The 22,841-nt window shown below is 42.5% G+C and overlaps 1 protein-coding gene across 3 annotated transcripts in view; it reads right to left on the reverse strand.

The window, feature by feature from the left end:
- Nucleotides 1–22,841, reverse strand: part of ppp4r4 (protein phosphatase 4, regulatory subunit 4) — a 48,828-nt gene that overhangs the window by 12,603 nt on the left and 13,384 nt on the right. For all 3 annotated transcript variants that reach the window (XM_038727104.1, XM_038727103.1, XM_038727105.1), the window contains 2 exons: nt 20,634–20,707; nt 75–177 (listed from right to left, as the gene is read on the reverse strand). In XM_038727104.1, coding sequence (XP_038583032.1) covers nt 75–177; nt 20,634–20,707 — 177 coding nt within the window. The remainder of the gene's footprint in view (nt 1–74; nt 178–20,633; nt 20,708–22,841) is intronic.

The following is a 22,841-nucleotide window of genomic DNA, read 5'->3' on the forward strand; positions in this document are numbered from 1 at the left end:
TGCCCAGAGTGACCGTCCACATACCTCCCACCTGTGACCGACATACAGTCTGACTGACGTTACAGTGTACCTACCCGGACCTTCGGTACGACCCGACGAAACGTCTCAGCTGGATTCTGGCGGACGAGGCTCGGCAGGTTACTGATGACGCTGGCCCTCTGCACCTCCTGACCCACACTGACCACAGGAGGAGCATATAGAGCAAACAGTTGTATTTCAAGTGGGTATTTTAAGATTAAGAAAAGGACATTAAATTAAATCCTAAAGGAACTGACACCTGGAGATAAATTCACCCAGATCTGGATCTGAAACAATAAAGGCCAACAGGTCCAGAAACCTGAGTCTCCTGTGTCCCACTGCTGTTTGTACTTCATACTTATAGCTCTGTTTTCAGATAGGTCAGGTCATATTCTGAGGTATCTCCACAGTCCAGAATCTTTGGATCTTGGTTCTCTGGCAGTGTCAGTCCAGACACTGAATGAGTTCATTGAACTAGTTCAGAGCCTCTGGGATCAGACTGCAGGATTATCTTCAGTGTTTAATTAGAGTTTATTGGGTCAGAGAGAAGGAGGTCAGAGTGGAGAACTGAGAAACTTCTTCCTCCATCAGGCCAATAAAAGCTTTTTTTATTCATTCTGGATTCTTCTGTTTGTGACTATAAACTGACTGCGACTGTTTCCAGACTCATAATAACAAAGTGAAACTAGTTTAAATATGGTGGATTATGAAGCAGCTTATTAAGACCTCCACTGGCAAAAGAAGTCTGTGTAAGGAGGTGGTGGGGTGGATGGATAAGTCAAGTAAAGGACTTTAACTCAGAAGACCAAGGTTCGAGTCCCGTGCGGAAGGAAGTTAGTGGTGACGTGTTTTAAGATAAATAACGTTTTGTAGATTACTTGATAGACTTATTCTAACCCAAACCCCATATTAAACCTAACCAAGTACTTTTGGTGCCTAAACCTGTCCAAGTGGTTTTGGTGCCTAAACCTAAACAAAAACTTTTGGTGCCTAAACCAAACCAAGTACTTTTGGTGCCTAACCCTGACCAAGTGGGTTTGGTGCCTAAACCTGTCTAAGTGGGTTGGGAGCCTAAATCTGACCAAGTACATTTGGTGCCTAAATCTGACCAAGTGGTTTTGGTGCCTAAACCTGACCAAGTGGTTTTGGTGCCTAAACCTGACCAAGTACATTTGGTGCCTAAATCTGACCAAATACTTTTGGTGCCTAAACCTGACCAAGTACATTTGGTGCCTAAATCTGACCAAATACTTTTGGTGCCAAAACCTGACCAAGTACCTTTGGTGCCTAAACCTGACCAAGTACCTTTGGTGCCTAAATTTGACCAAGTACTTTTGGTGCCTAAACCGGTCCAAGTACATTTGGTGCCTAAATCTGACGAAGTGATTTTGGTGCCTAAACCTAACCAAGTACGTTTTGGTGCCTAAACCTGACCAAGTACTTTTGGTACCTAATCTGACCAAGTACATTTGGTGCCTAAACCTGAGCAAGTACTTTTGGTACCTAAATCTGACCAAGTACTTTTGGTGCCTAAATCTGATCAAGTACTTTTGGTGCCTAAACCTGACCAAGTGCTTTTGGTGCCTAAACCTGACCAAGTGGTTTTGGTGCCTAAATCTGACCAAGTACTTTTGGTGCCTAAATCTGACCAAGTACATTTGGTGCCTAAACCTGACCAAGTACTTTTGGTACCTAAATCTGACCAAGTACTTTTGGTGCCTAAATCTGACCAAGTGGTTTTGGTGCCTAAATCTGTCCAATACATTTGGTGACTAAACATGTCCAGATTTATTTTTTGTGCCTCAACCTGTCCAAGTGGTTTTGGTGCCTAAACCTGACCAAGTACATTTGGTGCCTAAACCTGACCAAGTGATTTTGGTGCCTACACCTGACCAAGTACGTTTTGGTGCCTAAACCTGACCAAGTACTTTTGGTACCTAAATTTGACCAAGTACATTTGGTGCCTAAACCTCACCAAGTGGTTTTGGTGCCTAAACCTGTCCAAGTATTTTTCGTGCCTAAATCTGTCCAAGTACATTTGGTGCCTAAACCTGACCAAGTACGTTTTGGTGCCTAAACCTGACCAAGTACGTTTTGGTGCCTAAATCTGACCAAGTGGTTTTGGTGCCTAAATCTGACCAATACATTTGGTGCCTAAACATGTCCAGATTTATTTTTTGTGCCTCAACCTGACCAAGTACTTTTGGTGCCTAAATCTGACCAAGTACTTTTGGTGCCTAAACCTGACCAAGTGCTTTTGGTGCCTAAACCTGACCAAGTGGTTTTGGTGCCTAAATCTGACCAAGTACTTTTGGTGCCTAAATCTGACCAAGTACATTTGGTGCCTAAACCTGACCAAGTGGTTTTGGTGCCTAAACCTGACCAAGTACTTTTGGTGCCTAAATCTGACCAAGTGGTTTTGGTGCCTAAACCTGACCAAGTACTTTTGGTACCTAAATCTGACCAAGTACTTTTGGTGCCTAAATCTGACCAAGTGGTTTTGGTGCCTAAATCTGTCCAATACATTTGGTGACTAAACATGTCCAGATTTATTTTTTGTGCCTCAACCTGTCCAAGTGGTTTTGGTGCCTAAACCTGACCAAGTACATTTGGTGCCTAAACCTGACCAAGTGATTTTGGTGCCTACACCTGACCAAGTACGTTTTGGTGCCTAAACCTGACCAAGTACTTTTGGTACCTAAATTTGACCAAGTACATTTGGTGCCTAAACCTCACCAAGTGGTTTTGGTGCCTAAACCTGTCCAAGTATTTTTCGTGCCTAAATCTGTCCAAGTACATTTGGTGCCTAAACCTGACCAAGTACGTTTTGGTGCCTAAACCTGACCAAGTACGTTTTGGTGCCTAAATCTGACCAAGTGGTTTTGGTGCCTAAATCTGTCCAATACATTTGGTGCCTAAACATGTCCAGATTTATTTTTTGTGCCTCAACCTGACCAAGTACTTTTGGTACCTAAATCTGACCAAGAATATTTGGTGCCTAAACTGACCAAGTGATTTTGGTGCCTACACCTGACCAAGTACGTTTTGGTGCCTAAACCTGACCAAGTACTTTTGGTACCTAAATTTGACCAAGTACATTTGGTGCCTAAACCTCACCAAGTGGTTTTGGTGCCTAAACCTGTCCAAGTATTTTTCGTGCCTAAATCTGTCCAAGTGCTTTTGGTGCCTAAATCTGACCAAGTGATTTTGGTGCCTACACCTGACCAAGTACGTTTTGGTGCCTAAACCTGACCAAGTACTTTTGGTACCTAATCTGACCAAGTACATTTGGTGCCTAAATCTGACCAAGTACATTTGGTGCCTCAACCTGACCAAGTACATTTGGTGCCTAAATCTGACCAAGTACTTTTGGTACCTAATCTGACCAAGTACATTTGGTGCCTCAACCTGACCAAGTACATTTGGTGCCTAAATCTGACCAAGTACATTTGGTGCCTAAACCTGACCAAGTGGTTTTGGTGCCTAACCCTGTCCAAGTATTTTTCGTGCCTAAATCTGTCCAAGTATATTTGGTGCCTAAACCTTACCAAGTACATTTGGTGCCTAAATCTGACCAAGTACTTTTGGTGCCTCAACCTGACCAAGTACTTTTGGTGCCTAAATCTGACCAAGTACATTTGGTGTCTAAACATGTCCAGATTTATTTTTCGTGCCTCAACCTGTCCAAGTGGTTTTGGTGCCTAAATCTGACCAAGTGCTTTTGGTGCCTAAATCTGTCCAAGTACATTTGGTGCCTAAATCTGACCAAGTACATTTGGTGCCTAAATCTGACCAAGTACATTTGGTGCCTAAACCTGACCAAGTGGTTTTGGTGCCTAACCCTGTCCAAGTATTTTTCGTGCCTAAATCTGTCCAAGTACATTTGGTGCCTAAACCTGAACAAGTACTTTTGGTGCCTCAACCTGACCAAGTACTTTTGGTGCCTAAACCTGACCAAGTACATTTGGTGCCTAAACCTGACCAAGTACTTTTGGTGCCTCAACCTGACCAAGTACTTTTGGTGCCTAAACCTGACCAAGTACATTTGGTGCCTAAACATGTCCAGATTTATTTTTCGTTCCTCAACCTGTCCAACTGGTTTTGGTGCCTAAACATGACCAAGTGATTTTGGTGCCTAAACCTAACCAAGTACGTTTTGGTGCCTAAACCTGTCCAAGTACTTTTGGTACCTAATCTGACCAAGTACTTTTGGTACCTAAATCTGACCAAGTACTTTTGGTGCCTAAATCTGACCAAGTACTTTTGGTGCCTAAACCTGTCCAAGTATTTTTCGTGCCTAAATCTGTCCAAGTACATTTGGTGCCTAAACCTAACCAAGTACATTTGGTGACTAAATCTGATCAAGTAGATTTGGTGCCTAAATCTGACCAAGTACATTTGGTGCCTAAATCTGTCCAAGTACATTTGGTCCCTAAATCTGACCAAGTGGTTTTGGTGCCTAAATCTGTCCAATACATTTGGTGCCTAAACATGTCCAGATTTATTTTTTGTGCCTCAACCTGACCAAGTGATTTTGGTGCCTAAACCTGACCAAGTACGTTTTGGTGCCTAAACCTGATCAAGTACTTTTGGTACCTAATCTGACCAAGTACATTTGGTGCCTAAATCTGACCAAGTACATTTGGTGCCTAAACCTGACCAAGTGGTTTTGGTGCCTAACCCTGTCCAAGTATTTTTCGTGCCTAAATCTGTCCAAATACATTTGGTGCCTAAACCTGACCAAGTACATTTGGTGCCTAAACCTGACCAAGTGGTTTTGGTGCCTAAATCTGTCCAAGTATTTTTCGTGCCTAAATCTGTCCAAGTACATTTGGTGCCTAAACCTTACCAAGTACATTTGGTGCCTAAATCTGACCAAGTACATTTGGTGCCTAAACCTGACCAAGTACTTTTGGTGCCTCAACCTGACCAAGTACTTTTGGTGCCTAAACCTGACCAAGTGATTTTGGTGCCTAAACATGTCCAGATTTATTTTTCGTGCCTCAACCTGTCCAAGTGGTTTTGGTGCCTAAATCTGACCAAGTGCTTTTGGTGCTTAAACCTGACCAAGTGATTTTGGTGCCTACACCTGACCAAGTACGTTTTGGTGCCTAAACCTGACCAAGTACTTTTGGAGCCTAAACCTGACCAAGTACTTTTGGTACCTAAATCTGACCAAGTGATTTTGGTGCCTAAACCCGACCAAGTGGTTTTGGTGCCTAAATCTTTCCAATACATTTGGTGCCTAAACATGTCCAGATTTATTTTTCATGCCTCAACCTGTCCAAGTGGTTGTGGTGCCTAAATCTGACCAAGTGCTTTTGGTGCCTAAACCTGACCAAGTACTTTTGGTACCTAAATCTGACCAAGTACTTTTGGTGCCTAAATCTGACCAAGTGGTTTTGGTGCCTAAATCTGTCCAATACGTTTGGTGCCTAAACATGTCCAGATTTATTTTTCGTTCCTCAACCTGTCCAAGTGGTTTTGGTGCCTAAACCTGACCAAGTGATTTTGGTGCCTAAACCCGACCAAGTACGTTTTGGTGTCTAAACCTGTCCAAGTAATTTTGGTACCTAATCTGACCAAGTACATTTGGTGCCTAAACCTGACCAAGTACATTTGGTACCTAAATCTGACCAAGTACTTTTGGTGCCTAAATCTGACCAAGTACTTTTGGTGCCTAAACCTGTCCAAGTATTTTTCGTGCCTAAATCTGTCCAAGTACATTTGGTGCCTAAACCTAACCAAGTACATTTGGTGCCTAAATCTGATCAAGAAGATTTGGTGCCTAAATCTGACCAAGTACATTTGGTGCCTAAACCTGACCAAGTACTTTTGGTACCTAAATCTGACCAAGTACTTTTGGTGCCTAAATCTGACCAAGTGGTTTTGGTGCCTAAATCTGTCCAATACATTTGGTGCCTAAACATGTCCAGATTTGTTTTTTGTGCCTCAACCTGACCAAGTGCTTTTGGTGCCTAAACCTGACCAAGTACTTTTGGTACCTAAATCTGACCAAGTATATTTGGTGCCTAAACTGACCAAGTGATTTTGGTGCCTACACCTGACCAAGTACGTTTTGGTGCCTAAACCTGACCAAGTACTTTTGGTACCTAAATTTGACCAAGTACATTTGGTGCCTAAACCTCACCAAGTGGTTTTGGTGCCTAAACCTGTCCAAGTATTTTTCGTGCCTAAATCTGCCCAAGTACATTTGGTGCCTAAACCTGACCTAGTACATGTGGTGCCTAAACCTGACCAAGTGGTTTTGGTGCCTAAATCTGTCCAATACATTTGGTGCCTAAACATGTCCAGATTTATTTTTTGTGCCTCAACCTGTCCAAGTGGTTTTGGTGCCTAAACCTGACCAAGTGCTTTTGGTGCTTAAACCTGACCAAGTGATTTTGGTGCCTACACCTGACCAAGTACGTTTTGGTGCCTAAACCTGACCAAGTACTTTTGGTACCTAAATCTGTCCAAGTACATTTGGTGCCTAAACCTGACCAAGTACATTTGGTGCCTACACCTGACCAAGTACTTTTGGTGCCTAAATCTGACCAAGTGGTTTTGGTGCCTAAATCTGTCCAATACGTTTGGTGCCTAAACATGTCCAGATTTATTTTTCGTGCCTCAACCTGACCATGTATTTTTGGTGCCTAAACCTGACCAAGTAATTTTGGTACCTAAATCTGACCAAGTACTTTTGGTGCCTAAACCTGACCAAGTACTTTTGGAGCCTAAACCTGACCAAGTACTTTTGGTACCTAAATCTGACCAAGTGATTTTGGTGCCTAAACCCGACCAAGTGGTTTTGGTGCCTAAATCTGTCCAATACATTTGGTGCCTAAACATGTCCAGATTTATTTTTCGTGCCTCAACCTGTCCAAGTGGTTGTGGTGCCTAAATCTGACCAAGTGCTTTTGGTGCCTAAACCTGACCAAGTACTTTTGGTACCTAAATCTGACCAAGTACTTTTGGTGCCTAAATCTGACCAAGTGGTTTTGGTGCCTAAATCTGTCCAATACGTTTGGTGCCTAAACATGTCCAGATTTATTTTTCGTTCCTCAACCTGTCCAACTGGTTTTAGTGCCTAAACCTGACCAAGTGATTTTGGTGCCCAAACCTAACCAAGTACGTTTTGGTGTCTAAACCTGTCCAAGTAATTTTGGTACCTAATTTGACCAAGTACATTTGGTGCCTAAACCTGACCAAGTACTTTTGGTACCTAAATCTGACCAAGTACTTTTGGTGCCTAAATCTGACCAAGTACTTTTGGTGCCTAAACCTGTCCAAGTATTTTTCGTGCCTAAATCTGTCCAAGTACATTTGGTGCCTAAACCTAACCAAGTACATTTGGTGCCTAAATCTGATCAAGTAGATTTGGTGCCTAAATCTGACCAAGTACATTTGGTGCCTAAACCTGACCAAGTGGTTTTGGTACCTAAATCTGACCAAGTACTTTTGGTGCCTAAATCTGACCAAGTGGTTTTGGTGCCTAAATCTGTCCAATACATTTGGTGCCTAAACATGTCCAGATTTGTTTTTTGTGCCTCAACCTGACCAAGTGCTTTTGGTGCCTAAACCTGACCAAGTACTTTTGGTACCTAAATCTGACCAAGTATATTTGGTGCCTAAACTGACCAAGTGATTTTGGTGCCTACACCTGACCAAGTACATTTGGTGCCTAAACCTCACCAAGTGGTTTTGGTGCCTAAACCTGTCCAAGTATTTTTCGTGCCTAAATCTGCCCAAGTACATTTGGTGACTAAACCTCACCAAGTGCTTTTGGTGCCTAAACCTGACCAAGTACTTTTGGTACCTAAATCTGACCAAGTATATTTGGTGCCTAAACTGACCAAGTGATTTTGGTGCCTACACCTGACCAAGTACGTTTTGGTGCCTAAACCTGACCAAGTACTTTTGGTACCTAAATTTGACCAAGTACATTTGGTGCCTAAACCTCACCAAGTGGTTTTGGTGCCTAAACCTGTCCAAGTATTTTTCGTGCCTAAATCTGCCCAAGTACATTTGGTGCCTAAACCTGACCTAGTACATGTGGTGCCTAAACCTGACCAAGTGGTTTTGGTGCCTAAATCTGTCCAATACATTTGGTGCCTAAACATGTCCAGATTTATTTTTTGTGCCTCAACCTGTCCAAGTGGTTTTGGTGCCTAAACCTGACCAAGTGCTTTTGGTGCTTAAACCTGACCAAGTGATTTTGGTGCCTACACCTGACCAAGTACGTTTTGGTGCCTAAACCTGACCAAGTACTTTTGGTACCTAAATCTGACCAAGTATATTTGGTGCCTAAACTGACCAAGTGATTTTGGTGCCTACACCTGACCAAGTACGTTTTGGTGCCTAAACCTGACCAAGTACTTTTGGTACCTAAATTTGACCAAGTACATTTGGTGCCTAAACCTCACGAAGTGGTTTTGGTGCCTAAACCTGTCCAAGTATTTTTCGTGCCTAAATCTGCCCAAGTAAATTTGGTGCCTAAACCTGACCTAGTACATGTGGTGCCTAAACCTGACCAAGTGGTTTTGGTGCCTAAATCTGTCCAATACATTTGGTGCCTAAACATGTCCAGATTTATTTTTTGTGCCTCAACCTGTCCAAGTGGTTTTGGTGCCTAAACCTGACCAAGTGCTTTTGGTGCTTAAACCTGACCAAGTGATTTTGGTGCCTACACCTGACCAAGTACGTTTTGGTGCCTAAACCTGACCAAGTACTTTTGGTACCTAAATCTGTCCAAGTACATTTGGTGCCTAAACCTGACCAAGTACATTTGGTGCCTACACCTGACCAAGTACTTTTGGTGCCTAAATCTGACCAAGTGGTTTTGGTGCCTAAATCTGTCCAATACGTTTGGTGCCTAAACATGTCCAGATTTATTTTTCGTGCCTCAACCTGACCATGTATTTTTGGTGCCTAAACCTGACCAAGTAATTTTGGTACCTAAATCTGACCAAGTACTTTTGGTGCCTAAACCTGACCAAGTACTTTTGGTACCTAAATCTGACCAAGTGATTTTGGTGCCTAAACCCGACCAAGTGGTTTTGGTGCCTAAATCTGTCCAATACATTTGGTGCCTAAACATGTCCAGATTTATTTTTCGTGCCTCAACCTGTCCAAGTGGTTGTGGTGCCTAAATCTGACCAAGTGCTTTTGGTGCCTAAACCTGACCAAGTACTTTTGGTACCTAAATCTGACCAAGTACTTTTGGTGCCTAAATCTGACCAAGTGGTTTTGGTGCCTAAATCTGTCCAATACGTTTGGTGCCTAAACATGTCCAGATTTATTTTTCGTTCCTCAACCTGTCCAACTGGTTTTAGTGCCTAAACCTGACCAAGTGATTTTGGTGCCCAAACCTAACCAAGTACGTTTTGGTGTCTAAACCTGTCCAAGTAATTTTGGTACCTAATTTGACCAAGTACATTTGGTGCCTAAACCTGACCAAGTACTTTTGGTACCTAAATCTGACCAAGTACTTTTGGTGCCTAAATCTGACCAAGTACTTTTGGTGCCTAAACCTGTCCAAGTATTTTTCGTGCCTAAATCTGTCCAAGTACATTTGGTGCCTAAACCTAACCAAGTACATTTGGTGCCTAAATCTGATCAAGTAGATTTGGTGCCTAAATCTGACCAAGTACATTTGGTGCCTAAACCTGACCAAGTGGTTTTGGTACCTAAATCTGACCAAGTACTTTTGGTGCCTAAATCTGACCAAGTGGTTTTGGTGCCTAAATCTGTCCAATACATTTGGTGCCTAAACATGTCCAGATTTGTTTTTTGTGCCTCAACCTGACCAAGTGCTTTTGGTGCCTAAACCTGACCAAGTACTTTTGGTACCTAAATCTGACCAAGTATATTTGGTGCCTAAACTGACCAAGTGATTTTGGTGCCTACACCTGACCAAGTACATTTGGTGCCTAAACCTCACCAAGTGGTTTTGGTGCCTAAACCTGTCCAAGTATTTTTCGTGCCTAAATCTGCCCAAGTACATTTGGTGACTAAACCTCACCAAGTGCTTTTGGTGCCTAAACCTGACCAAGTACTTTTGGTACCTAAATCTGACCAAGTATATTTGGTGCCTAAACTGACCAAGTGATTTTGGTGCCTACACCTGACCAAGTACGTTTTGGTGCCTAAACCTGACCAAGTACTTTTGGTACCTAAATTTGACCAAGTACATTTGGTGCCTAAACCTCACCAAGTATTTTTCGTGCCTAAATCTGCCCAAGTACATTTGGTGCCTAAACCTGACCTAGTACATGTGGTGCCTAAACCTGACCAAGTGGTTTTGGTGCCTAAATCTGTCCAATACATTTGGTGCCTAAACATGTCCAGATTTATTTTTTGTGCCTCAACCTGTCCAAGTGGTTTTGGTGCCTAAACCTGACCAAGTGCTTTTGGTGCTTAAACCTGACCAAGTGATTTTGGTGCCTACACCTGACCAAGTACGTTTTGGTGCCTAAACCTGACCAAGTACTTTTGGTACCTAAATCTGTCCAAGTACATTTGGTGCCTAAACCTGACCAAGTACATTTGGTGCCTAAACCTGACCAAGTACTTTTGGTACCTAAACCTGACCAATTACTTTTGGTGCCTAAATCTGACCATTTATTTTTGGTGCCTAAACCTGACCAAGTACTTTTGGTACCTAAACCTGACCAATTACTTTTGGTGCCTAAACCTGACCAAGTACTTTTGGTGCCTAAATCTGACCAAGTGATTTTGGTGCCTAAACCCGACCAAGTGGTTTTGGTGCCTAAATCTGTCCAAGTACGTTTTGGTGCCTAAACCTGACCAAGTACTTTTGGTACCTAAAGCTGACCAAGTATATTTGGTGCCTAAACCTGACCAAGTGATTTTGGTGCCTACACCTGACCAAGTACGTTTTGGTGCCTAAACCTGACCAAGTACATTTGGTGCCTAAATCTGACCAAGTACATTTGGTGCCTAAACCTGACCAAGTACTTTTGGTACCTAAATCTGACAAAGTACATTTGGTACCTAAATCTGACCAAGTACATTTGGTGCCTAAACCTGACCAAGTACTTTTGGTACCTAAACCTGACCAAGTACTTTTGGTACCTAAATCTGACCAAGTACTTTTGGTGCCTAAACCTGACCAAGTACTTTTGGTACCTAAATCTGTCCAAGTACATTTGGTGCCTAAACCTGACCAAGTACATTTGGTGCCTACACCTGACCAAGTACTTTTGGTGCCTAAATCTGACCAAGTGGTTTTGGTGCCTAAATCTGTCCAATACGTTTGGTGCCTAAACATGTCCAGATTTATTTTTCGTGCCTCAACCTGACCATGTATTTTGGTGCCTAAACCTGACCAAGTAATTTTGGTACCTAAATCTGACCAAGTACTTTTGGTGCCTAAACCTGACCAAGTACTTTTGGTACCTAAATCTGACCAAGTGATTTTGGTGCCTAAACCCGACCAAGTGGTTTTGGTGCCTAAATCTGTCCAATACATTTGGTGCCTAAACATGTCCAGATTTATTTTTCGTGCCTCAACCTGTCCAAGTGGTTGTGGTGCCTAAATCTGACCAAGTGCTTTTGGTGCCTAAACCTGACCAAGTACTTTTGGTACCTAAATCTGACCAAGTACTTTTGGTGCCTAAATCTGACCAAGTGGTTTTGGTGCCTAAATCTGTCCAATACGTTTGGTGCCTAAACATGTCCAGATTTATTTTTCGTTCCTCAACCTGTCCAACTGGTTTTAGTGCCTAAACCTGACCAAGTGATTTTGGTGCCCAAACCTAACCAAGTACGTTTTGGTGTCTAAACCTGTCCAAGTAATTTTGGTACCTAATTTGACCAAGTACATTTGGTGCCTAAACCTGACCAAGTACTTTTGGTACCTAAATCTGACCAAGTACTTTTGGTGCCTAAATCTGACCAAGTACTTTTGGTGCCTAAACCTGTCCAAGTATTTTTCGTGCCTAAATCTGTCCAAGTACATTTGGTGCCTAAACCTAACCAAGTACATTTGGTGCCTAAATCTGATCAAGTAGATTTGGTGCCTAAATCTGACCAAGTACATTTGGTGCCTAAACCTGACCAAGTGGTTTTGGTACCTAAATCTGACCAAGTACTTTTGGTGCCTAAATCTGACCAAGTGGTTTTGGTGCCTAAATCTGTCCAATACATTTGGTGCCTAAACATGTCCAGATTTGTTTTTTGTGCCTCAACCTGACCAAGTGCTTTTGGTGCCTAAACCTGACCAAGTACTTTTGGTACCTAAATCTGACCAAGTATATTTGGTGCCTAAACTGACCAAGTGATTTTGGTGCCTACACCTGACCAAGTACATTTGGTGCCTAAACCTCACCAAGTGGTTTTGGTGCCTAAACCTGTCCAAGTATTTTTCGTGCCTAAATCTGCCCAAGTACATTTGGTGACTAAACCTCACCAAGTGCTTTGGTGCCTAAACCTGACCAAGTACTTTTGGTACCTAAATCTGACCAAGTATATTTGGTGCCTAAACTGACCAAGTGATTTTGGTGCCTACACCTGACCAAGTACGTTTTGGTGCCTAAACCTGACCAAGTACTTTTGGTACCTAAATTTGACCAAGTACATTTGGTGCCTAAACCTCACCAAGTGGTTTTGGTGCCTAAACCTGTCCAAGTATTTTTCGTGCCTAAATCTGCCCAAGTACATTTGGTGCCTAAACCTGACCTAGTACATGTGGTGCCTAAACCTGACCAAGTGGTTTTGGTGCCTAAATCTGTCCAATACATTTGGTGCCTAAACATGTCCAGATTTATTTTTTGTGCCTCAACCTGTCCAAGTGGTTTTGGTGCCTAAACCTGACCAAGTGCTTTTGGTGCTTAAACCTGACCAAGTGATTTTGGTGCCTACACCTGACCAAGTACGTTTTGGTGCCTAAACCTGACCAAGTACTTTTGGTACCTAAATCTGTCCAAGTACATTTGGTGCCTAAACCTGACCAAGTACATTTGGTGCCTAAACCTGACCAAGTACTTTTGGTACCTAAACCTGACCAATTACTTTTGGTGCCTAAATCTGACCATTTATTTTTGGTGCCTAAACCTGACCAAGTACTTTTGGTACCTAAACCTGACCAATTACTTTTGGTGCCTAAACCTGACCAAGTACTTTTGGTGCCTAAATCTGACCAAGTGATTTTGGTGCCTAAACCCGACCAAGTGGTTTTGGTGCCTAAATCTGTCCAAGTACGTTTTGGTGCCTAAACCTGACCAAGTACTTTTGGTACCTAAAGCTGACCAAGTATATTTGGTGCCTAAACCTGACCAAGTGATTTTGGTGCCTACACCTGACCAAGTACATTTGGTGCCTAAATCTGACCAAGTACATTTGGTGCCTAAACCTGACCAAGTACTTTTGGTACCTAAATCTGACAAAGTACATTTGGTACCTAAATCTGACCAAGTACATTTGGTGCCTAAACCTGACCAAGTACTTTTGGTACCTAAACCTGACCAAGTACTTTTGGTGCCTAAATCTGACCAAGTACTTTTGGTGCCTAAACCTGACCAAGTGGTTTTGGTGCCTAAATCTGTCCAATACATTTGGTGCCTAAGCATGTCCAGATTTATTTTTTGTGCCTCAACCTGTCCAAGTGGTTTTGGTGCCTAAACCTGACCAAGTGCTTTTGGTGCTTAAACCTGACCAAGTGATTTTGGTGCCTACACCTGACCAAGTACGTTTTGGTGCCTAAACCTGACCAAGTACTTTTGGTACCTAAATCTGTCCAAGTACATTTGGTGCCTAAACCTGACCAAGTACATTTGGTGCCTAAACCTGACCAAGTACTTTTGGTACCTAAACCTGACCAAGTACATTTGGTGCCTAAATCTGACCATTTATTTTTGGTGCCTAAACCTGACCAAGTACTTTTGGTACCTAAACCTGACCAATTACTTTTGGTGCCTAAATCTGACCATGTATTTTTGGTGCCTAAACCTGACCAAGTACTTTTGGTGCCTAAACCTGACCAAGTACTTTTGGTGCCTAAACCTGACCAAGGACTTTTGGTACCTAAATCTGACCAAGTGCTTTTGGTGCCTAAACCCGACCAAGTCGTTTTGGTGCCTAAATCTGTCCAATACATTTGGTGCCTAAACATGTCCAGATTTATTTTTCGTGCCTCAACCTGTCCAAGTGGTTTTGGTGCCTAAATCTGACCAAGTGCTTTTGGTGCCTAAACCTGACCTAGTACATTTGGTGCCTAAATCTGATCAAGTACATTTGGTACCTAAATCTGACCAAGTACATTTGGTGCCTAAACCTGACCAAGTACTTTTGGTACCTAAATCTGACCAAGTACTTTTGGTGCCTAAATCTGACCAAGTGGTTTTGGTGCCTAAATCTGTCCAATACGTTTGGTGCCTAAACATGTCCAGATTTATTTTTCGTGCCTCAACCTGACCATGTATTTTTGGTGCCTAAACCTGACCAAGTACTTTTGGTACCTAAATCTGACCAAGTACTTTTGGTGCCTAAACCTGACCAAGTACTTTTGGAGCCTAAACCTGACCAAGTACTTTTGGTACCTAAATCTGACCAAGTGATTTTGGTGCCTAAACCCGACCAAGTGGTTTTGGTGCCTAAATCTTTCCAATACATTTGGTGCCTAAACATGTCCAGATTTATTTTCGTGCCTCAACCTGTCCAAGTGGTTGTGGTGCCTAAATCTGACCAAGTGCTTTTGGTGCCTAAATCTGTCCAAGTACATTTGGTGCCTAAACCTGATCTAGTACATTTGGTGCCTAAATCTGATCAAGTACATTTGGTACCTAAATCCGACCAAGTACATTTGGTGCCTAAACCTGACCAAGTACTTTTGGTACCTAAATCTGACCAAGTACTTTTGGTGCCTAAATCTGTCCAGATTTATTTTTCGTGCCTCAACCTGTCCAAGTGGTTTTGGTGCCTAAACCTGACCAAGTGGTTTTGGTGCCTAAATCTGACCAAGTACTTTTGGTACCTAAATCTGACCAAGTACTTTTGGTGCCTAAATCTGTCCAGATTTATTTTTCGTGCCTCAACCTGTCCAAGTGGTTTTGGTGCCTAAACCTGACCAAGTACTTTTGGTGCCTAAATCTGTCCAGATTTATTTTTCGTGCCTCAACCTGTCCAAGTGGTTTTGGTGCCTAAATCTGACCAAGTACTTTTGGTGCCTAAATCTGTCCAGATTTATTTTTCGTGCCTCAACCTGTCCAAGTGGTTTTGGTGCCTAAACCTGACCAAGTACTTTTGGTGCCTAAATCTGTCCAGATTTATTTTTCGTGCCTCAACCTGTCCAAGTGGTTTTGGTGCCTAAACCTGACCAAGTACATTTGGTGCCTAAACCTGACCGAGTACTTTTGGTACCTAAATCTGACCAAGTACTTTTGGTGCCTAAATCTGACCAAGTGCTTTTGGTGCCTAAATCTGACCAAGTGGTTTTGGTGCCTAAATCTGACCAAGTACTTTTGGTGCCTAAACCTGACCAAGTACATTTGGTGCCTAAACCTGACCAAGTGGTTTTGGTGCCTAAATCTGACCAAGTACATTTGGTTCCCAAACCGGTCCAGATTTATTGTTCGTGCCTCAACCTGTCCAAGTGGTTTTGGTACCTAAATCTGACCAAGTACATTTGGTGCCTAAACCTGTTTAAGTGGTTTTAGTACCTAAATCTGGCCAAGTGGTTTTGGTGCCTAAACCTGTTCAAGTATTTTTCGTGCCTAAATCTGTCCAAGTACATTTGGTGCCTAAATCTGACCAAGTACATTTGGTGCCTAAACCTGACCAAGTACTTTTGGTACCTAAATCTGACAAAGTACATTTGGTACCTAAATCTGACCAAGTACATTTGGTGCCTAAACCTGACCAAGTACTTTTGGTACCTAAACCTGACCAAGTACTTTTGGTACCTAAATCTGACCAAGTACTTTTGGTGCCTAAACCTGACCAAGTGGTTTTGGTGCCTAAATCTGTCCAATACATTTGGTGCCTAAACATGTCCAGATTTATTTTTTGTGCCTCAACCTGTCCAAGTGGTTTTGGTGCCTAAACCTGACCAAGTGCTTTTGGTGCTTAAACCTGACCAAGTGATTTTGGTGCCTACACCTGACCAAGTACGTTTTGGTGCCTAAACCTGACCAAGTACTTTTGGTACCTAAATCTGTCCAAGTACATTTGGTGCCTAAACCTGACCAAGTACATTTGGTGCCTAAACCTGACCAAGTACTTTTGGTACCTAAACCTGACCAAGTACATTTGGTGCCTAAATCTGACCATTTATTTTTGGTGCCTAAACCTGACCAAGTACTTTTGGTACCTAAACCTGACCAATTACTTTTGGTGCCTAAATCTGACCATGTATTTTTGGTGCCTAAACCTGACCAAGTACTTTTGGTGCCTAAACCTGACCAAGTACTTTTGGTGCCTAAACCTGACCAAGGACTTTTGGTACCTAAATCTGACCAAGTGCTTTTGGTGCCTAAACCCGACCAAGTCGTTTTGGTGCCTAAATCTGTCCAATACATTTGGTGCCTAAACATGTCCAGATTTATTTTTCGTGCCTCAACCTGTCCAAGTGGTTTTGGTGCCTAAATCTGACCAAGTGCTTTTGGTGCCTAAACCTGACCTAGTACATTTGGTGCCTAAATCTGATCAAGTACATTTGGTACCTAAATCTGACCAAGTACATTTGGTGCCTAAACCTGACCAAGTACTTTTGGTACCTAAATCTGACCAAGTACTTTTGGTGCCTAAATCTGACCAAGTGGTTTTGGTGCCTAAATCTGTCCAATACGTTTGGTGCCTAAACATGTCCAGATTTATTTTTCGTGCCTCAACCTGACCATGTATTTTTGGTGCCTAAACCTGACCAAGTACTTTTGGTACCTAAATCTGACCAAGTACTTTTGGTGCCTAAACCTGACCAAGTACTTTTGGAGCCTAAACCTGACCAAGTACTTTTGGTACCTAAATCTGACCAAGTGATTTTGGTGCCTAAACCCGACCAAGTGGTTTTGGTGCCTAAATCTTTCCAATACATTTGGTGCCTAAACATGTCCAGATTTATTTTTCGTGCCTCAACCTGTCCAAGTGGTTGTGGTGCCTAAATCTGACCAAGTGCTTTTGGTGCCTAAATCTGTCCAAGTACATTTGGTGCCTAAACCTGATCTAGTACATTTGGTGCCTAAATCTGATCAAGTACATTTGGTACCTAAATCCGACCAAGTACATTTGGTGCCTAAACCTGACCAAGTACTTTTGGTACCTAAATCTGACCAAGTACTTTTGGTGCCTAAATCTGTCCAGATTTATTTTTCGTGCCTCAACCTGTCCAAGTGGTTTTGGTGCCTAAACCTGACCAAGTGGTTTTGGTGCCTAAATCTGACCAAGTACTTTTGGTACCTAAATCTGACCAAGTACTTTTGGTGCCTAAATCTGTCCAGATTTATTTTTCGTGCCTCAACCTGTCCAAGTGGTTTTGGTGCCTAAACCTGACCAAGTACTTTTGGTGCCTAAATCTGTCCAGATTTATTTTTCGTGCCTCAACCTGTCCAAGTGGTTTTGGTGCCTAAACCTGACCAAGTACTTTTGGTGCCTAAACCTGACCGAGTACTTTTGGTACCTAAATCTGACCAAGTACTTTTGGTGCCTAAATCTGACCAAGTGCTTTTGGTGCCTAAATCTGACCAAGTACTTTTGGTGCCTAAACCTGACCAAGTACATTTGGTGCCTAAACCTGACCAAGTGGTTTTGGTGCCTAAATCTGACCAAGTACATTTGGTTCCCAAACCGGTCCAGATTTATTGTTCGTGCCTCAACCTGTCCAAGTGGTTTTGGTACCTAAATCTGACCAAGTACATTTGGTGCCTAAACCTGTTTAAGTGGTTTTAGTACCTAAATCTGGCCAAGTGGTTTTGGTGCCTAAACCTGTTCAAGTATTTTTCGTGCCTAAATCTGTCCAAGTACATTTGGTGCCTAAATCTGACCAAGTACATTTGGTGCCTAAACCTGACCAAGTACTTTTGGTACCTAAATCTGACAAAGTACATTTGGTACCTAAATCTGACCAAGTACATTTGGTGCCTAAACCTGACCAAGTACTTTTGGTACCTAAACCTGACCAAGTACTTTTGGTACCTAAATCTGACCAAGTACTTTTGGTGCCTAAACCTGACCAAGTGGTTTTGGTGCCTAAATCTGTCCAATACATTTGGTGCCTAAACATGTCCAGATTTATTTTTTGTGCCTCAACCTGTCCAAGTGGTTTTGGTGCCTAAACCTGACCAAGTGCTTTTGGTGCTTAAACCTGACCAAGTGATTTTGGTGCCTACACCTGACCAAGTACGTTTTGGTGCCTAAACCTGACCAAGTACTTTTGGTACCTAAATCTGTCCAAGTACATTTGGTGCCTAAACCTGACCAAGTACATTTGGTGCCTAAACCTGACCAAGTACTTTTGGTACCTAAACCTGACCAAGTACATTTGGTGCCTAAATCTGACCATTTATTTTTGGTGCCTAAACCTGACCAAGTACTTTTGGTACCTAAACCTGACCAATTACTTTTGGTGCCTAAATCTGACCATGTATTTTTGGTGCCTAAACCTGACCAAGTACTTTTGGTGCCTAAACCTGACCAAGTACTTTTGGTGCCTAAACCTGACCAAGGACTTTTGGTACCTAAATCTGACCAAGTGCTTTTGGTGCCTAAACCCGACCAAGTCGTTTTGGTGCCTAAATCTGTCCAATACATTTGGTGCCTAAACATGTCCAGATTTATTTTTCGTGCCTCAACCTGTCCAAGTGGTTTTGGTGCCTAAATCTGACCTAGTACATTTGGTGCCTAAATCTGATCAAGTACATTTGGTACCTAAATCTGACCAAGTACATTTGGTGCCTAAACCTGACCAAGTACTTTTGGTACCTAAATCTGACCAAGTACTTTTGGTGCCTAAATCTGACCAAGTGGTTTTGGTGCCTAAATCTGTCCAATACGTTTGGTGCCTAAACATGTCCAGATTTATTTTTCGTGCCTCAACCTGACCATGTATTTTTGGTGCCTAAACCTGACCAAGTACTTTTGGTACCTAAATCTGACCAAGTACTTTTGGTGCCTAAACCTGACCAAGTACTTTTGGAGCCTAAACCTGACCAAGTACTTTTGGTACCTAAATCTGACCAAGTGATTTTGGTGCCTAAACCCGACCAAGTGGTTTTGGTGCCTAAATCTTTCCAATACATTTGGTGCCTAAACATGTCCAGATTTATTTTTCGTGCCTCAACCTGTCCAAGTGGTTGTGGTGCCTAAATCTGACCAAGTGCTTTTGGTGCCTAAATCTGTCCAAGTACATTTGGTGCCTAAACCTGATCTAGTACATTTGGTGCCTAAATCTGATCAAGTACATTTGGTACCTAAATCCGACCAAGTACATTTGGTGCCTAAACCTGACCAAGTACTTTTGGTACCTAAATCTGACCAAGTACTTTTAGTGCCTAAATCTGTCCAGATTTATTTTTCGTGCCTCAACCTGTCCAAGTGGTTTTCGTGCCTCAACCTGTCCAAGTGGTTTTGGTGCCTAAACCTGACCAAGTACTTTTGGTGCCTAAATCTGTCCAGATTTATTTTTCGTGCCTCAACCTGTCCAAGTGGTTTTGGTGCCTAAACCTGACCAAGTACATTTGGTGCCTAAACCTGACCGAGTACTTTTGGTACCTAAATCTGACCAAGTACTTTTGGTGCCTAAATCTGACCAAGTGCTTTTGGTGCCTAAATCTGACCAAGTGGTTTTGGTGCCTAAATCTGACCAAGTACTTTTGGTGCCTAAACCTGACCAAGTACATTTGGTGCCTAAACCTGACCAAGTGGTTTTGGTGCCTAAATCTGACCAAGTACATTTGGTTCCCAAACCGGTCCAGATTTATTGTTCGTGCCTCAACCTGTCCAAGTGGTTTTGGTACCTAAATCTGACCAAGTACATTTGGTGCCTAAACCTGTTTAAGTGGTTTTAGTACCTAAATCTGGCCAAGTGGTTTTGGTGCCTAAACCTGTTCAAGTATTTTTCGTGCCTAAATCTGTCCAAGTGGTTTTGGTGCCTAAATCTGACCAAGTGCTTTTGGTGCCTAAATCTGACTAAGTGGTTTTGGTGCCTCAACCTGACCAAGTGATTTTTGTGCCTAAATCTGTCCAAGTGGTTTTGGTGCCTAAACCTGACCAAGTGGTTTTGGTGCCTAAACCTGTCCAAGTATTTTTCGTGCCAAAATCTGTCCAAGTGGTTTTTGTGCCTAAACCTGACCAAGTACTTTTGGTACCTAAATCTGACCAAGTGGTGTTGTTGCCTAAATCTGACCAAGTGGTTTTGGTAATGTTGCTTTAAAATCCAAACCATCTGTAGACCTTACTATTGCTAGCATGTTGTGAAACTGTATCACACGGAAAGATTCAGATTCATATTTCATTTTCCTCGAGGGAGGAAATTTGTTTTCACAGACTAACTCTAACTCTGGACCTTCAATATGAATAATTCGCACATACTACACATAATACATATATACACACGTTGTACAAATATCTACACATATTAAAAAGCAGCACCCAGCTCTTACCTGAGCAGGTAGACGGCTCTCTCAATGTCATTCAGGTCTTCATCCACAGTCAGCTGATCGATCTCCTCCGCTGTCTGACAGGAGACAACAAACACATTCAGAAACATATTTTGGTTTAAAAAGTAAAATCAGTATTGTATGACATCTTATTATGGTAATTTCAAACCAACGAGACCTCCAGTTTAGTACTCAAAATGCCCATCATAATCAACCTGGTCTCACTCCCAAGTCAGTGCGCCATGGCTTCACTGAACACTCTGGGAAGCCCTTTAGTGTCATTGTTCAATGCTAAAAGTAGACCTAATATAAATAACTCAAAGTAAATGTAGGGAGGAGGTGGAGGTGGTTGGATGGCACAGGACTTTCAGCCAGGAGACCGGCGCTTGTTTCCTGTGTAAAACAAAAGAGATCTTTTTAACTTAAGCTATGTAACGTACGTACCTAACGACCTCCCTAACACGTGTAACCAGACGATGTACATTTACTATTGCTAACTTAACCGCAGAGCTCTGCATGTGCAAAGACGACCCTAAAGGGGTACCCATTGTTTTACAAAGTGACGCCGCGGGGTCTTGACCGAGCGTCCATATATGACAAGTTGGGAGGGAGAATGTGTTGTCATAATCCACAATGTCCCCAATTCTACTCTGTCTCAGGAAGCCTTCATTTCCTGTCATCTCACTACTGTCTGTAATAAAGACATCCAAGTGTCCTCACAAGATCTAAAACTCAAACTGGTCCTCACAAAGATTACCTGGACATGAGTTACCTGGAGGCTGAGTCTAACCTTAAACCAAGCTTGAACCCTAAAATTCAATGATTTAACAATGTTTGCTGATGATACCACGATGTGTACATCATCAACCAATGCAGAGGTTTAAATAATATACTGGAGGATGAACTACATTAGATTTTAAACTGGGTACAAAAACTAGTTTATTCCAAGACTCAAAAGACCTCTATAGAGAAAGGGAGTCAGGCTAAACTTCTGACTGAGGGGTGTCCTATGAATCGAGGTGTTTTGAGCCTAAAGTCACGAAGGTGGCCCCCTTTTTACCTGGCTAGATCACCTGCCACTCACCTAACCTGCTCTATTTTGTGCAGAGGAGTCACATGTTCTGACGCCACCTTTTATGGTGATGCGCACAGACCCTGATGAAGAACACCTGGGTTACCAAAAATAACCATTGTAGTGATACCCGTTATCTCTGACTGGGGTTTTAGGTTTTGTCAATGTCAGCTAAGGCAAAGAAAGTCTGGCCAAGTTCAACCTGCTTTGTAGTAGTAGTTCCTCAGAGGAAGTCACATCAACAAACATTTACATTTACTCATTTGGCAGATGCTTTTATCCAAAGCGACTTACATTTGAGGAAAATCATACAAGCATCAACAGAGCATCAAATACAGATCAACTGACAATACATACTAGTAAGAGCAGCAATAAGCACTAGTAAGAGCTCACATCAATGGGGTAGATACCTAGGGAAGGAAGTAAGAGTTAACAAAAAGTGCAATCAAAACAAAAGAGTGCAGTCAATACAAGATCATTGTAGGGGATAGAAGAAGAAGAGCACAGGAAGTGCATGTTAGAGGTTAGGAGCTGTTATAAGAGGAAGTGTTCTCGGAAGAGATGAGTTATCAACAGCTTCTTGAAGACAGAGAGGGACGCCCCTGCTCTGATGGTGTGTGGTAGCTCGTTCAACCATCGTGGTGTCACAGATGAGAATAGCCGGGAATTAACGTTCGTTGGAGGAGCGTAACAGCCGAGAAGGAACATAAGTTTGTATTATGGAGTTTAGGTAGATGGTGCAGACCCAGTAGTCACTCTGTATGCAAGCATTAGTGACTTGAATTTTATTCTGGAGGCCACGGGGAGCCAGTGGAGGTCACCGAGTAATGGAGGGACATGAATCCTTTTGGGCTGATCAAAAACCAGACGTGCTGCTGAGCTCTGAACCATTTGTAAGGGTTTCACTGCACAAGCTGGAAGACCTAGGAGGGCATTGCAATAGTCGATACGAGAGATAACCATGGCCTGTCCCAGAAGCTGGGTGGCGTACTGAGTGAGGTAGGGCTTGATTTTCCTTATGTTGTATAGAGCAAAGCGGCATGAACGAGAGACAGCAGCAACATGGTCTGAAAAGGATGGTCATCAATCATGACACCCAAGTTTCTCACCACCCTGGTTGGAGTGATGGTTGCGGAGTC

Source organism: Micropterus salmoides, unplaced genomic scaffold, assembly GCF_014851395.1.
Source record: "Micropterus salmoides isolate LMB-PRFRI ecotype aquatic unplaced genomic scaffold, ASM1485139v1 Ms_hic_scaffold_18, whole genome shotgun sequence".
NCBI lineage: Eukaryota > Metazoa > Chordata > Actinopteri > Centrarchiformes > Centrarchidae > Micropterus > Micropterus salmoides.